This window comes from Trachypithecus francoisi, unplaced genomic scaffold (genome assembly GCF_009764315.1).
Source record: "Trachypithecus francoisi isolate TF-2019V2 unplaced genomic scaffold, Tfra_2.0 Lachesis_group9, whole genome shotgun sequence".
NCBI classification, from domain to species: Eukaryota; Metazoa; Chordata; class Mammalia; order Primates; family Cercopithecidae; genus Trachypithecus; species Trachypithecus francoisi.
In genome coordinates this window covers 51,388,122-51,404,108 of record NW_022681474.1, presented here as the reverse complement: position 1 = coordinate 51,404,108, position 15,987 = coordinate 51,388,122, and the positions used below count along the sequence as shown (strand labels likewise).

General features: G+C 44.3%; 1 protein-coding gene across 1 annotated transcript; it reads left to right on the top strand.

Moving 5' to 3' along the window:
- Window positions 1-1,763: 1,763 nt before the first annotated feature.
- Window positions 1,764-13,883, top strand: LOC117082246 (ras suppressor protein 1-like). The gene is made up of 5 exons (XM_033208878.1): window positions 1,764-1,800; window positions 1,897-2,095; window positions 11,399-11,517; window positions 13,371-13,453; window positions 13,725-13,883. Exons 1-5 carry the CDS (start codon window positions 1,764-1,766, stop codon window positions 13,857-13,859), a joined length of 573 nt encoding a protein of 190 aa, XP_033064769.1. The 3' UTR covers window positions 13,860-13,883.
- The last annotated feature ends 2,104 nt before the right edge of the window (window positions 13,884-15,987 follow it).

Here is a 15,987-nt window from a genome sequence, read left to right as displayed (position 1 = left end):
CTAGAACATGATGCAGGGAGTGGTAACGTTAGAACCTAACCTCCTCATAGCGGCCACTGGGTGGCAGTTACAAGTTTCAGTTAACTGGAGACTCCACAGTGGCCTGCTCCCCATCCACGGAGCCGTTGGGCCAACCGGCGCTGCAGCTCCTGGGCGAGCAAGAACAGCGGAACTCAGACCCAGCCACCACCCCCCGCCTGCCCTGTCCCCCCCCCCCGTGCCCCCCGCCCAATCCGCGTGCCAGTTTCCATTCCTAACGCCTCCACCCAGAGGGCCCTGTCCCCCCATGACGCCTGCTACTCCGTGCCCAGGGATCCCAGGTTGTCTCAACACAGAGCAAGAGGACGCAGAACCGGGAACCGTGACAGGTGTCGAGGCCCTGCCATGCTCGTGATTCCCATGGAAACGCTGTGCCCCCACCGGGCTAAATCACGAGCAGTAGGAGGTCTCCCTCTAGATTCTGGAGCCTGGCTCCTTCCTTGGAGGCCACCGCTGTGGTGGCCACCTTTGCCACCACCAGCAGTGCAGCCCCTGATCGTGCCCCCAACCCACCGCTGGCAGTGTAGCCCTTGATAGTGTCCCAAACACCCCCACACTCCCAGGAAGTGTAACCACCGATAACGCCCCCAACCCGTCCTCACCTCGAGCACCCAATAGCGACCCCAACCCGCCCCCCCACCAGAAGAAATGACGCCTGGAACAGCGCCCCAACCCGCCCTCCGTCCCCGGGCACTGCAGCCCTGGATAGCACCCCAACTCGCTCCCAGCTGCAGGCAGTGATGCCCGAATAGCGCCCCCACGCCGTGGGCAGTGCAGTTGAGGATACTCACCTACCGTGGCCGCCTTTCTACCACTCCGGCAGCTGTGCCGTCTCTGTTGCAGCCACCAGCCGCAGCGAGGCGAGCCGCTGTGCCATAGGCTCCGGCCTCCAGCTTGTGTCAGAGGAAACCACCTTCTCCTCCCGCTGCAGCACAGCACGGAACCAGCTGCTCGTCCGCCATCTTACCGCTCCGGCTGCACTTAAGTCTCTGTTTGTCGCCGCCAGTGTTCTGATTGGATGAAAGAAAACCTCTAGGCTTATTCTGATTGGACTTTACTATCATGTTCTGATTGGTTAGCCTAGGGCTTGCTCTCATCCAATCAGAACATGTAGTCCAGGAACCTTGGTATATAAAGTATGCTAAGCGGGAGTCGGGCAGTTCCAGGCTCTTTTGCTTGTGTCTGTTCTGCTGGTGTGTGCCCCTCTTAGAAATGGGGAAGGGGCTGGGCATGGTGACTCATGCCTGTAATCCCAGCACTTTGGGAGGCCGAGGTCGGTGGATCACGAGGTCAAGTTTGAGACCAGCCTGGCCAAGATGGTGAAACCTCCGTCTCTGCTAAACATACAAAAATTAGCCAGGAGTGGTGCTCCTGTAGTCCCAGCTACTTGGGAGGCTGAAGCAGGAGAATCACTTAAACCCAGGAGGCAGAGGTTGCAGTGAGCCAAGATCTCGCCACTGCACTCTAGCCCAGGTAACAGAGCAAGAATCCATCTTGGAGAAGAAAAAAAAGTGGAAGGGGGAAAGAGCGAGCCACCTGCTGCATGCTGGAGGCTGTAGCAGTGAGTGGCAGTGATGCAGCATGGCAGGACAACTATAAGTATGTATGCTTCGTAATATTCAATTTTATAAGCTGCTATGGTACACAAATTCTCTTTTGTGCATTTTTGCTCTGTTTCCCTCTTCATTGTCCATCTGAAACAAACTATGCCAAGCACTTAGCTAATGATATACGAAGAAGCATTTCAGCGGCCACTCAGAAGTGAGCGACTGCTTATGAAAAACCCGTAAAAAATAAGTAAGACTGATAGGTGAATTCAGTGGTCCTTTTGGAGTTATATCTTTCTTTGCTTTGAAGAAAAACAAAATGTGCTGCTGCCATCCCTTGCTAGGAGTTCTGTTCCCAGAGTCACACTCAGCATTTATGTTTCCATGGCAGTACCACCAAACATAGCAGAACTGAAGAATTTGGAAGTGCTCAGCTTTTTAAATAACCAGATCAAGGAGCTGTCCACAGAGATCAGCAGCCTTCAAAAACTCAAACACCTGAACCTTGGGTGAGTGTCAGTGGAGGGGAAAGGATGGAGAGGAAGAGAGTGGAAGGGGCGTGCTGGGTAGGGCCAAGGGAGGAATTCCATTATATCATTGCACAGAAGTGGATTTCTAATTTCTTTTTGTGTTTTGGGCTTTAAAAAAAGTTTTATTGTTTTAATATATCCTTTCGGTGGCCTACATTAGTGAATATTTGAGAGCTAATTGAGAAGCTAATAGTTGGCATAATAAGGAAGTTACATTTTTACTGTATTTTGTGTCCAGTAAAATTTTATCTCAGTTCTGTTGACCAAGAAGGGACTTATTTGCATAGCATGAACTGGCAGACAAGTTGTAATATGGTTGATTTTTTTTCACTCTATGTTAAATAGGAATGGTTTACAAAGCACCTTCATGTCACGGAGGGAAGAATATATTCCCTAATGTTGCTTCATTCAATTTTGCAATTCTTCTCTGTAGTTGAGAGGTGACAATTCTCTGTCTTTCTTTATGCAAAGGTGAAGAGAGGAGTTTTGATTCAACTGAGGTTGCAGAACCAGATAGCAGTAAATAATAATAATGATAACCTGTCTTCATGTATTGCTTTGCAGCACTTGATCCTCTCAACATTTGTGAGGTAGGGAGGGCAGGTTTTAGTGCTTTCATTTTATACAGAGGAAGCCAAGCCTTTTCAAAGGGGCTAAGGGACTGGGTTCTGGTCACCCCTGAGGTTAGTGGCCAAACTGGGAAGAGAACCCCATAGGTTATGGGTCTAAAGGCTCCATCAGACTCCATTGACAGGGTTTGGATCTGTGTCCCCACCAAATCTCATGTGGAATTGTAATCCCCAGTGTTGGAGGTGGGGCCTGGTGGGAGGTGATTAGATCATGGGGGCGGAGCTCTCATGAATGGTTTAGCACCATCCCTTCTTGGTAGTGTCCTTATGATAGTGAGTGAATTATTGCAAGACCCCTCGTGCTATCCTTCTCCTGCCATGTAATACACAGGCTCCTGCATTGCCTTCCACCACGAGTAAAAGCTCCCTGAGGCTTCCCCACAAGCAGCGGCTGCCATGCTTCTTATACAGCTGGTAGAACCATGAGTCAGTTAAACCTCTTTTCTTGTAAGTTACCCAGCCTCAGGCATTCCTTTATAGCAATGGGAGAACAGACCAATACGTCCATACACCCAAATCGGAACTGCGGCATCAGAATGCCATCTTCATTGGCACAGCTGTTAGATGAAACTGCCCATTCATGCTTCAGTCTCTGTGCAAAGTCGTATATTCATTAAATTTTAGCCACTAAATGCTCTGGTTAAATTAGTGATTGATGTGGAGTGGCAATAGATGCTGGTCAGATATTTGCCTTTTTAAAAATTTATTTATGTATTTTATGAGATGGAGTCTTGCTTTGTCGCCAGGCTGGAGTGCAGTAATGTGATCTTGGCTCACTGCAACCTCTGCCTCCCAGGTTCAAGCGATTGTCCTGCCTCAGCCTCTTGCATAGCTGGGACTACAGGCGCACGCCACCATGCCCAGCTAATTTTTGTATTTTTAGTATAGGCGGGGTTTTACCATGTTGGCCAGGATGGTCTCGATCGATCTCTTGACCTCGTGATCCACCCACATGACATCCCAAAGTGCTGGGATTACAGACGTGAGCTACCACGCCCAGTCACAAATGACATATTTAAACGCTCACAGCACTGCCTGCCTGGGGCCTAGGAATTGTCGGTTTTTTGGCACTGTTCAGTATAATGTGTGAGGCAGGCAGCTGTAAAGTCAGAGGTCAGGCTAGACAGGGAATCCTGGATATCTGCTCTTCAGGGAACGAGGATTTACTGAGTTCCCAATCGCATACCAGGCATGGTTCTAGCTACTGGCCATCCAGTCCTGATGGAGCTTCCATTACAGTTGAGGAAACCAACTATAAACAAATAAATGTTTATAATAATGACAGGGAGTCAAAAGTGGTAATGAAAGGCCTCTGTGCTAAATAAACAAGTTCCTCCAGGGCGTGGTGGCTCACGCCTGTAGTCCCAGCGCTTTGGGAGGCTGAGGCTGGCAGGTCAGCAGAGGCCAGGAATTCAAGAACAGCCTCATCAAGATGGTGAAACCTCATCAGTACTAAAAATACAAAAATTAACTAAGTGTGGTGGCGTGCACCTATGATCCCAGCTATTCTATCCAGGAGGTTGAGGCAGGAGGATCGTTTGAACCCAGGAGGCAGAGGTTTCAGTGAGCTGAGATCGTACCACTGCACTCCAGCTTATGTGACAGAGTGATACTACATCTCAAAAATAAATACATAAATAAATAAACGAGCTCCAATTTTATCATGCTGACCATTGAGAAATTTGCATAGCCGAGTAGTGGATATGAGATATGGTCAGATTTTCCTACAAAAGATCAGTGTGGAGAAGAGGGTGGAGGGAGGGAAACTAGAGGTTACCAGACCAGTAAGAACATGAGCTTCATGTCCCATGTGAACTAGGACAGTGACAGTGGAGGCAGGGAGGGATTTTATATGAAAACTATACAAGTGGTAACATTGACAGACAGTAACTGATGGGGTGGAATGATACCTATGTTTCTGTGTTAACTGAAAAATAGAACAGATGGAGACAGGTTTGTGAAGAAAATAATAAGCTCAGGTTTTGTTCTGTTTGGTTTGAGGCACCATAGGACATATGTAAACTGTGCTTTTTCTTTTCCATTTTTTTTGTTTTGTTTTGTTTTGTTACGTGTGTGTGTGTGTGTGTTTTAATTTTGGGACAGAGTTTTGCTCTTCTTGCCCAGGCTCCAGTGCAATGGTACGATCTCAGCTCACTGCAACCTCTACCTCCTGGGTTCAAGCGATTCTCCTGCCTCAGCCTCCCGAGTAACTGGGATTACAGGCACGCACCACCACACCCAGCTACTTTTGTATTTTTAGTAGAGATGCCATTTTACCATGTTGGTCAGGCTGGTCTCAAACTCCTAATCTTAGGTGATCCGCTTGCCTTGGCCTCCCAAAGTGCTGGGATTATAGGCGTGAGCCACTGTGCCCAGCCCTAAATTTTTCTTTTTCAATGAATGCGTCTTAGTTGCCTTCTTGTTCTCTTTGGAGTTGTTTGCACTTTTGGCTGTCGTTGCTTTATTGATTGTGTAAAGCTTTTTGTATTTAATTACGTAGCTGCATAGATGGAGTTGTCAAAGTTTGAAGAAAACCTCCCAGTTCTTAGGGAAAGGAGCTAAGATGGGTTTCACTAAAGGATGCCTCTGTCCTCAAATGGCATAAAGAATTATGTTCACACAGTAAGGCAAGTTATAGGGAGGACTCCTTATTCTAAGGAGCCAGGGTGAAAGAAAGCATACACACAGGAGATCACAAAACGGAGCAGGGAAGCCACTTGCATGCGTGATCCAAAAGGCACCCTCAATAAGAATTTGCTTTCAAAGTTTTATATAGTATTTGCAGCTTATTCTGTTGGTTGTAAGACATGAGATAATTTTAGGCCACCCGAATAAATAAAAGAAAGTTTATTTCTGTTCTTAATTCCTTAAATACAGTTTATTTCCTAGAGTTATTTTCCAAAAAATGTGAAACCACACATGTTCCCATGCTGATGATTATTTCTAGGATAACTTCACAGCAGGACCACTGTGCCCAACTATTCAGAAATAATGTTTGACCTCGTTTGTTGCTGGAGCTTGTCTCATGAACACATAGACGTTTTTATTAAGTACCATGTGGGGTACTTATGGATTTGGATTATTTATTTATTTATTTGTTTATTTATTTATTTATTTATTTATTGAGACAGGGTCTCGCTCTGTCTCCCAGGCTGGAGTGCAGTGGCGTGATCTCCGCTCACCGCTACCTATGCCTCCTGGGCTCAAGTGATCCTCCCACCTCAGCCTCCTGAGTAGCTGGGACCACAGGTAGGTGCCACCACACCGGGCTAATTTTTGTAGTCTTTTTTGTAGAGACGGAGTTTTGCCATGTTGCCCAGGCTGGTCTCGAGCTCCTGAGCTCAAGCAATCTGCCTGTGTTGGCCTCCCAAAGTGCTGGAATTACAGACGTGAGCCACCGGGCTCAGCCTAGATTTTTTTAATATTTATTTTTGATAACTGTGAGTAGGTTACTGTGGAGTTGAGAAAAATTAGTGCCTTTAGCCAAGAAGGTTTTATTGAAGCTGGAGGTGCTCAAGACAACCTGCAGAGAAGAAACTGCTCTGAAAAGGAGTCTGTACAGACCTTTCTGGGGCTTTAGAAGAAAAGGAAAACAGATGCTGAATAGCCTTAGACCCCCTGATTTTATAAATTTCTCCATCATATGCAGGCATTTGCCCACTTCCAACATGTGTTTGAAAAATCTTCCCATGCAAACAAAAGAATTGATACCACTTGGCATAGCTGAGCCCTGCGAAGCTTTATGTTGAAACACCTGAAGTCACCTGAGATTAAGCAAGTGTTTCCCAAATAGAAAACCACACTTGATAGTTGGGACCATCCAAAGTGGAATTTCATGAGGTGAGCTTGCTCGCTTAGGGCTGATTCAAAATTTTCTCTCAAATCTTTTTGAAAAATAATTCTAGCAACGGCTCTCCTTTCCTGAGAAGCCACATGTGAGCCATGGATCGGGTGTTGGGTGCTTCACATATTTTCTCTCTCATCCTCCCAGTGATCCTGCCCTGAAGATGTTATCAGCCTTATTTTATACTTGAGGAAATTCGGTCTCAGAGAAGCTGAGTAACTTGGTCAAGGTCACACAGTTAGCAAGTGCTGGAGCCAGACTCCACCTAGCTGTCTCCTACCTTAAAGCTACATTCTGTTCCTACTCCCCCTGTAACCTCTCATGGAAACCTTGATTGCTGGCAGTGTCAGAGTGGGGCCCTGAACGTGGAATTCCTACACGTGGAAATGTGGATGGATGGAGATGGATGTTAGCACCTTCTGGGGGGGAAGGGGGACAGCCAGCATGTTCCAGCCTTCACTCTGCAGAAAGATGCCAACAGGTCACCATGCACATGGTCTGGGCTCTGAAGAGGTAGCCAGAAATCTCTGCAGTTCCTTGCCCCATTTGTAGCCGGGACTGTTGCTAGCAGTTCTTCTGAAGTTTCAGCATTTGTTTAAGGGCTTCCTTTCTGCCCCCCAGGGTGGTGTGCCTACTACTGTTACATACTGCTGTCAGCTGCACATGGGACTCTGCTGTGTTCCTTACACATTGTAGGTATTGTTTTGTCACTCAAAGGAAAAAGGAACCTTCAGTTAAGTAGATTCTGGCCACCAAGAGGTGGAGGGGCCCCAGGCTTCCTGTGGGCTGGAGATTGAATGGGAGCTCTCTCTCAAGTGAGATGCCTCTTCCCTCTAAGCCTGTTTAACTGTGGATTTCCTGTACCTAATATTGCAAAAGTGTATTTTTTTATTTGCAGAGAAAAATGTTAAGGAATCAGCAGTTTTCAAAAACGGATAACTTAAAGCAGTGTTTAAAGACAGAAGCACCCAGTGTAGGCTTCTCTACCTTCCTTTCTGTCTCTGACTTGCACTTCTTCTCAGAATCCTTGCATAGGAGCCCACGGGTCTGGAGTGGCTTTGGCCTCCATGAGGTACAGGGTGCTTCCAGACACACGTCACCCACTTCTGAAGTCTTTGCTCCTTACTCTCTCTTAGGCTGTTTTTTCATCTCAAGATGGCATTAATTACAAGCTCCATCTTGCCTGTATTACAAGGTAGTTTTAGTGAACAAGCGAAGTACTTGCCATAATGTGCTTCACAAATTGTGACTTCATGGAGAATGTTCATTGTTGCTGTCATGGCAGTAGATAGTCGTGAAGGTAGTTTTGTTGGGTGTAGTCTGTCTGGGATGGGGAACCCACATTTTCTGCCTGAGATGGGGAACCCACATTTCCATTTTGGTTTCCCCCTCTGCTGTCTGCTGTTTCTGGTGAGGCCCGCTTGGTAGGACTGGACTGAGCTTGATCTGTTATGAGAAGCATTGATGACTGGAATGATTTTTATTGTCACAGTCCCTTCCACCTTTCAATATCTGTCAACTTTTATTAAATTTTTTTAATTGGCTTTTAAGTATGCTCAAAGGGGACTGCATTGAGAAAAATAAGGGGCTTAAAGAAAAGGATAAAAGATAGTGTAGAAAAAAAATCCCTTAACATCACACACTGGGGCCTGTCGGGGGGTGGAGGGCTGGGGGAGGGATAGCATTAGGAGAAATATCTAATGTAAATGATGAGTTGATGGGTGCAGCAAACCAACATGGCACATGTATACCTATGTAACAAACCTGCATGTTGTGCACATGTACCCTAGAACTTAAAGTATGATTTAAAAAAAGAAAAAAATTTCCTTAGACTTCACTGGAAACATGCAGACTCAAACACGCACACACACCCTCACACACACCACACACACATACTGCATAAACACACATACCACTACACCCCTACACACACCCCATACACATACCACACTATACCACATCCTTACCTCATACACACACACCACACACACACACACACACCACACACACCACACCCTCCACACACACACCACACCACACACACCCACACACACCACACACACACACACCACACCCTCCACACACACACACACACACCCACACACACCACACACACACACCACACACACACCACATCCCCTCCACACACCACACACACCACACACACCACACACACACACACACACCCACACACACCACATCCCCTCCACACACCACACACATAGCACACCTCCCACACACCACACATATCACTCTGGTACACACACACAACACTACACACAACACCACATACACCCACACACACTACACACACCCCACACACAATTGACCCTTGAGCAACACATGGCTTGAGGAAGCAACACACTGAACCCCTATGCAGTCAAAAATCCACACATAACTTTTGACCCTGAATAAACTTAATTACTAATAACCTACAGTTGACCGGAAGCCTTACCAAAACATAAATGTCGATTAACACATATTTTGTGTGTTATATGTATTCTATTATTCTATTCTGCATTTTTTTTTTTTTTTTTTTTGAGGCAGAGTCTCGCTCTGTCGCCGAGGCTGGACTGCAGTGGTGCGATCTCGGCTCACTGCAAGCTCCACCTCCCGGGTTTACGCCATTCTCTTGCCTCAGCCTCCCGAGTAGCCGGGACTACAGGCACCCGCCACCACACCCAGCTAATTTTTTGTATTTTTAGTAAAGATGGGGTTTCAACATGTTAGCCAGGATGGTCTCGATTTCCTGACCTCGGGATCCATCCACCTTGGTCTCCCAAAGTGCTGGGATTACAGGTGTGAGCCACCACGCCCGGCTGCTTCTATTCTGCATTCTTACAATAAAGTAAGCTAGAGAAAAGAAAATGTTATTAGGAAAGTCATAAGGAAAACAAAGTGCATTTACTGTTCTTTAAGTGGAAGTGGATCATCTTAAAGGTCTTCATCCTATTCTTCATGTTGAGTGGGCTGAGAAGGAAAAGGAGGGTTGATCTTGCTGTCTCAGGAGTAGCACAGGCAGAAGAAAAATATCCATGTGTCATTGGACCCACGCAGTTCAAACCCATGCTGCTCAAGGGTCAATTGTATGATTTAAAAAATGTTTAAGTTATGATAAAATACACGCAAAATATACTGTCTGGCCGGATGCAGTGGCTCACGCCTATAATCCCAGTACTTTGGGAGGCCAAGGCAGGTAGATCACGAGGTCAAGAGATCAAGGCCATCCTGGCCAACATGGTGAAACCTTTCTCTACTAAAAATGCAAAAATTAGCTGGGCTTGGTGGCACGCGCCTGTAGTCCCAGCTACTCAGGAGGCTGAGGTGGGAGAATCGCTTGAACTGGGGAGGCGGAGGTTGCAGTGAGTGGAGATCTCACCACTGCACTCCAGCCTGGGCAATAGAGTGAGAATCCATCTCAAAAAACAAAAAGCAAACAAACAAAAAAAGTACTGTCTTGTAGTATACAGTTCAATGGTGTTAAGCGTATTCACATCGTTGTTCAGCCAACCTCCAGAATGTTCTCATCTTGCAAACCTGAATCCTACACCCATTAAAAAACATCTCTCCATTGCCCCTCCCTCCAGCCCCTGGCCATCACCATTCTAATTGAAGATAACTTTGAATGTTAGCAGTTGTAGGAAAAAACAAAAAACAAAAAACAAAAAAACACACGATTTTCCCTTCTAAAAGGAATAAATGAAATGAAATAAAGCAAAAGTCTGAAAACTACAAAGCTTCAATGTGTATAGTTTGAGATATTATCACTACACTCATAAGGAAATTTTTCTTTACAAGGACAGATATTTTGTGATGGTTTGAGTTTTTCTGTAAAACAGTGATTAAATTTCGCGGTTGGAGAAAAATGACAACTAAGAAATTTTCGAATGTTTCAGGAATATATAAGCTCTCTGACTAAAATTATTAGTCTAAATAGGACAACATACCACATCCTCTCATTTATATGTAGAATGTAAAAGAGTAAACCTTATTGAAACAGGGAATAAAATGGTTACCAGAGGCTGGAGGGAGAGAAGAATTGCAGAGATATTAACCAAAGGACACGAAATTTTAGTTAGACAGGAGAAGTACATTCAAGAGATGGATTGTACGTCATGGTGACTGCAGTCGATAACAATATGTGGTATACTTGAAAATTGCTAAGAGAGTGAATTTTAACTATTCTCACCACAAAAGACAAAAAAAATGACAAGCATATGATACAAGGCAATGTGTATATTAAATACTGTGATTTAAGCCATTCCACAATGGATTGTACATATATCAGAAGCATCATGTTGTACACCATAGGTATGTACAATCTTCACTTGTCAATGTAAATTTTAAATAAGTGCTTTTTTAATTAAAAAAAAATAGGATGGACTTGGTGGCTTATGCCTATAATCCCAGCATTCTGGGAGGCCGAGGTGGGAGAATGGCTCGAGCTCAGGAGTTTGAGACCAGCCTGGGCAACCTGGCAAAAACCCATCTCTGCAAAAAATATCAACATTAGTGGGGTGTGATGGTGTGTGCCTATGGTCCCAGCTACTTGGGAAGTTGAAGTGGAAGGATCACTTGAGCCCGGGGAGGTGAAGGCTGCAGTGAGCTGAGATCGTTCCACTGCACTCCAGCCTGGGCAACAGAGCAAGGCCCTATCTCAAAAAAAAATAAAAAATAAAAATAAAGTATAAAGTGACTCTAGGATCATGGCACTCTCTTACACTTTCAGCCTGTGAAACAGAGGTGCCCTTGATAATCTGTATAAATGTGTCTTTGGTGTCCTGACAGATTTTTGTCCCCCTGCAACAGCATGAACAGGCTGAACACTTTGCCACGAGGCTTCAGCTCCCTGCCAGCTCTTGAGGTTCTGGACTTGACTTACAACAACTTGAACGAAAATTGTCTTCCTGGAAACTTCTTCTACCTGAGTAAGAAACTTTCAGTTCTATAAATTTCCTGAACACTATACTTTGCATTCTAATGTATTTGCCAGGACCTAAATAAACTCCAAGAGAAATTATTGGACAGAGATATTTTTTACTTTAGAGACTCCTTTTGAATATTCCTTTGTAGCTCAGCAGTATGTGCATTTGATATATCGTTATGTGACACCATCGGGCTGAAGTGGACTTAGTAATGTCATATTAACATTCTGAGAGAGATTATGTACCGAAATGAGATCAAGCCTCACATTTAGCTAAGAGACTTGACTTTCTTTTTAAATAGCATGCCAAAAAAAGGTATCCTCCCATGTTGGTATGAATTCTTTGTGTGATATTTGCCCAGGATATCCCAATCAATTATTTATAAAAATATTTATTAATAAATAACCAACAGAATTTTTAAAATTTCCAGCCAGGATTCTTATCTTCAGCCTTTTAAAAAGTACTCTTATTGACCTATTTATCCAGTACACAGGCATTAAGAAATTACTGGCCACACTTTATTCTTTTATATGCCAACAAATTTCTTGCTGAAGATGCTTTTGAAAATTAAAAAAATGATTTCTTCTGGGAACTCATGCACTATTTCAGACAAGGTTTGCTTCTTTTAAATGAATGTTCTATTTCTTCAATTAGTAACTTATATGGCATTCAGAAAATCTGAATTTTCTGAGCTGGTCTCTAAAATTTCACTTTTTACCTTATGTACATTATCTCTCTATGACTTTCTCAAGCACATGAAACCAACTGTAAAATATTTTCTTGGGTGGTGGAGCACCTGTTTTTATGATGTTATATTAACGTACAGTTCTGGAGTCTGAGCTCCAAAGATCACTTGAGGCTGGGAGTGTAAGACCAGCCTAGGCAACATAGAGAGACCCTGTCTCTAGAAATAAAAATTTAAAAATTAACCATGTAAATTAAATTAGTAGCACGTGCCTGTAATCTTAGCTAATTGGGAGGCCAAGGTAGGAAGATGGCTTGAGGCCAAGAATTTGAGGCTGCAGTGACCCACTGCACTCCAGTCTGGGTGACAAGCAAGACTCTTATCTCTAAGAAATAAATACTGATAAACAAAACATACACCTAATTATACTCAGCTTTTTTGGTTGAGGATAAACAGATGCTTTAGAATTTTAGCCTTCAGTAGTTTGGAATCGTATTATCATTGTGTAATAATTGTGAACAAATTTCTGACTAGTGATATTCTGCTTAAGTTAGGATTTACTCTGTTAACTTCATGCCATTATTTTAACCCCTTTGTCTTCATTTACTTTTGTCCTTAAGGCTGTAGAAACAAGCAGTAATAATTAGTCAGATTATGGAACTGATGAGCTATGGTTATAGCCTCCATCACCAGAAAGCCTTTCATTAATTTTTGACACAGTGCTATTTACATAGGAAAAGGTCTATTTTCACATAGTTGTATTCACTTGAAAGAACCTTTTTGCCCTAGGTAACCATAAAAGTGGCACAGTAGTTTTCTTTGTTTTACTTTGGATGCAAATGGAGATATAAATGTGAATCAAAAGTAATCTATGAGAAAAATAGCAATCTGTTTTCAAAATGTGTTAAAACTCTGTGCCCCAAAATGCTAGTGCCCACATTGTTAATTGCATCAGTCCTCTTGGATATAGATGTTTTCCTGGACACACCGGATGCACGATAAGCCAGTAAATCTTGGTTTGACCTGCTTGCTATCATTGGGAGCCCTAGGTATGTCAAAGGCTTCTCACCAAGTCAGGGTTATTAATCAAAGCTGACTCACTCGTATTGATCAGACCTCAAATGGTTGGGTTCCATGCCACCCTGTTTATATATTGCTGTTTAATTTGCAGCCACCCTGCGTGCACTCTATCTAAGTGACAACGATTTTGAAATCCTGCCGCCAGATATTGGGAAGCTCACAAAGTTGCAGATAGTAAGTAATTTATCTAAATTCTTAGAAAATCAATTCACTGCCGCAGCCTTGTAGGGGTAGAATCAAGTCAATTTGAGCAGGAGTAAGGTTTGTTTTGTGGGAATAAACCACTACTCCTGGTAGTGTTTCTTGATTATCCACGGGCACTTGTAAACAAATGGGAAGGACTGAGCTTTTAGTAAGAGAGAGGACATGGAGGAGGATGAGAGTTTCTGTGGAGCATCTTTTAATGTGAAAATGTGTTGACAACTCCTTGTTTTCTTCTGTTTAGCTCAGCCTTAGGGATAATGACCTGATCTCTCTGCCTAAGGAAATCGGGGAGCTTACCCAGCTTAAAGAGCTCCACATTCAGGGGAACCGCCTCACCGTTCTGCCCCCAGAACTAGGTAAGGTTGCGGATGAATGAACTTAGTTCTGGGTTTCATGAATAACAATTATCCTAATGTAGCAATTCTGAACAACCTCTCTCCTCTTCTTGGCAACTACTCCCCACCTAGACACCCAGTTCTGATCATTTGAGAACCATTTGTCATTGACTAGAGTTCAGCTGTTACAGGTTTGACCTTCCCCTATGCTGTGTTCTGCAGCTGCAGTGTCCCGTGTCTTAGAAACCGCTGATGAAAGATGCCCTTGCTCAACTCCCCGCATGATGTAGTGGAAAAAGCATGGGGCTAGTAGCCTTACTAGCTAAGCCTTACTAATTAAGGTAAGTTAACCTTACTAACTAAGGTGAGGAGCCTTATCCGTGGCTCCTCATTGACTAGCCGGGTAAACTTTCTGGGTCTTGGTTGTTATTACCTTATTTAAGTTTCACTCTTACTTTTTAACCCCTTAATTTTTTATTGACTGGAAAAACTTTTACCAAAGAATTAAAGTAGTTGTTACAGCTACTTGAAAATGTTGATACCTCTGCTGGTCGTGAATTTGCCTCTCTCCTGATCCCATTTCTAGTAGGAATTGTTAAATCTGTTCTTGCTGGGAACAGGTCCTACTTCTGGCCACTGAATCCTAAACCTCTGCCAGGTCGTTCCTATTTCCAGAGTGGGTTTATGTCCCCTGCCAGAAATAACCTCCAAGCCAGTCATTCTGTTACTGCTTCATTCCACTGCAAAAGGTTCACGAGTTCCCTTATCTTTCCTCGTGCAGACCCTCGATAGTCTCTAATTTCTTTAATCCTTTGAACCACATTGTTTTCTCAAACTGCAATTATTTGCTTTTCTGCCCCAAAATACCATCATTTTTAAGAAACACATTGAAGGGCCGGGCGCGGTAGCTCAAGCCTGTAATCCCAGCACTTTGGGAGGCCGAGACGGGCGGATCACGAGGTCAGGAGATCGAGACCATCCTGGCTAACATGGTGAAACCCCGCCTCTACTAAAAATACAAAAACTAGCCGGGCAAGGTGGCGGGCGCCTGTAGTCCCAGCTACTCGGGAGGCTGAGGCAGGAGAATGGCGTAAACCCGGGAGGCGGAGCTTGCAGTGAGCTGAGATCTGGCCACTGCACTCCAGTCCGGGCGACAGAGCGAGACTCCGCCTCAAAAAAAAAGAAACACATTGAGGAAGCAGTTCTTTAAACAAGTCTGGCGGTTTCAAGAGGCCATTTGTTAGAAATTAGAATGCAAGTACCAGGAGGGCAGGAACATTTTCACATTTGTTCCCTGGAGTGCAGTATGTGCTCAGCAAACATTGACTGAATGAATGAAAGAAGCAAGGACCTTGGATGGCAGGAGGTTAGGAAGGTTATGAGCAGGCTGATGGCACTAATGGTTACACATAGGAAGACTGAGACACAGAGCACGCCCATCAGCACTGAGAGTTCTGTTGGCAGCCTTATCAGTAGTATAAAGGGAAGGCAGTCATGTGATTTCCTGGAACAGCTGGAAAGTCCTGCCCCCTCTCTTCCCATTTCCCTTAACTCTCTTGTTAGTGTTAAAAGACCAGAGGATTATTTAATGATTTTTAAGGGCTGAGGAGCAACTCAACATTTCTCTTTATTGAGTTGCAAGCAGTCAAGTTTTGTTTAGGGAGCAGGGTTACAGAATCAAGAAATGCTTTTTGCAAACAGTTTCAAGGCAAAAAACTTCTTTTCAAAGGAGAGATCTTGGACTGGACGTGGTGGCTCACACTTGTAATTCCAGCACTTTGGGAGGCCAAAGCGGGTGGATCGCTTGAGCCCAGGAGTTTGAGACAAGCCAGGGCAACGTGGTAAAACCCCATCTCTACAAAGTACAAAAAATTAGCTGGGCATTGTGGTGCATGCCTGTAGTCCCAGCTACTCAGGAGGCTGAGGTGAGAGGATCATCAAAGCCTGGGAGGTCAGAGCCATGATTGAGCCACTGCACTCCAGCCTGGGTGACAGAACAAGACTCTGTTGAAAGGGGGAAAAAAAAAGAGAGAGATCTTGCACAGTGGTTAATAACCACAGATGTTACTTGCTTCCTCCCCAGCCTACTAAATCAGGATCCTCATGTGTGAGGTGAATTTTTATATAACTCGGTGTAAAGCTCACTTAATGCCTCTGACATGTGCCTTG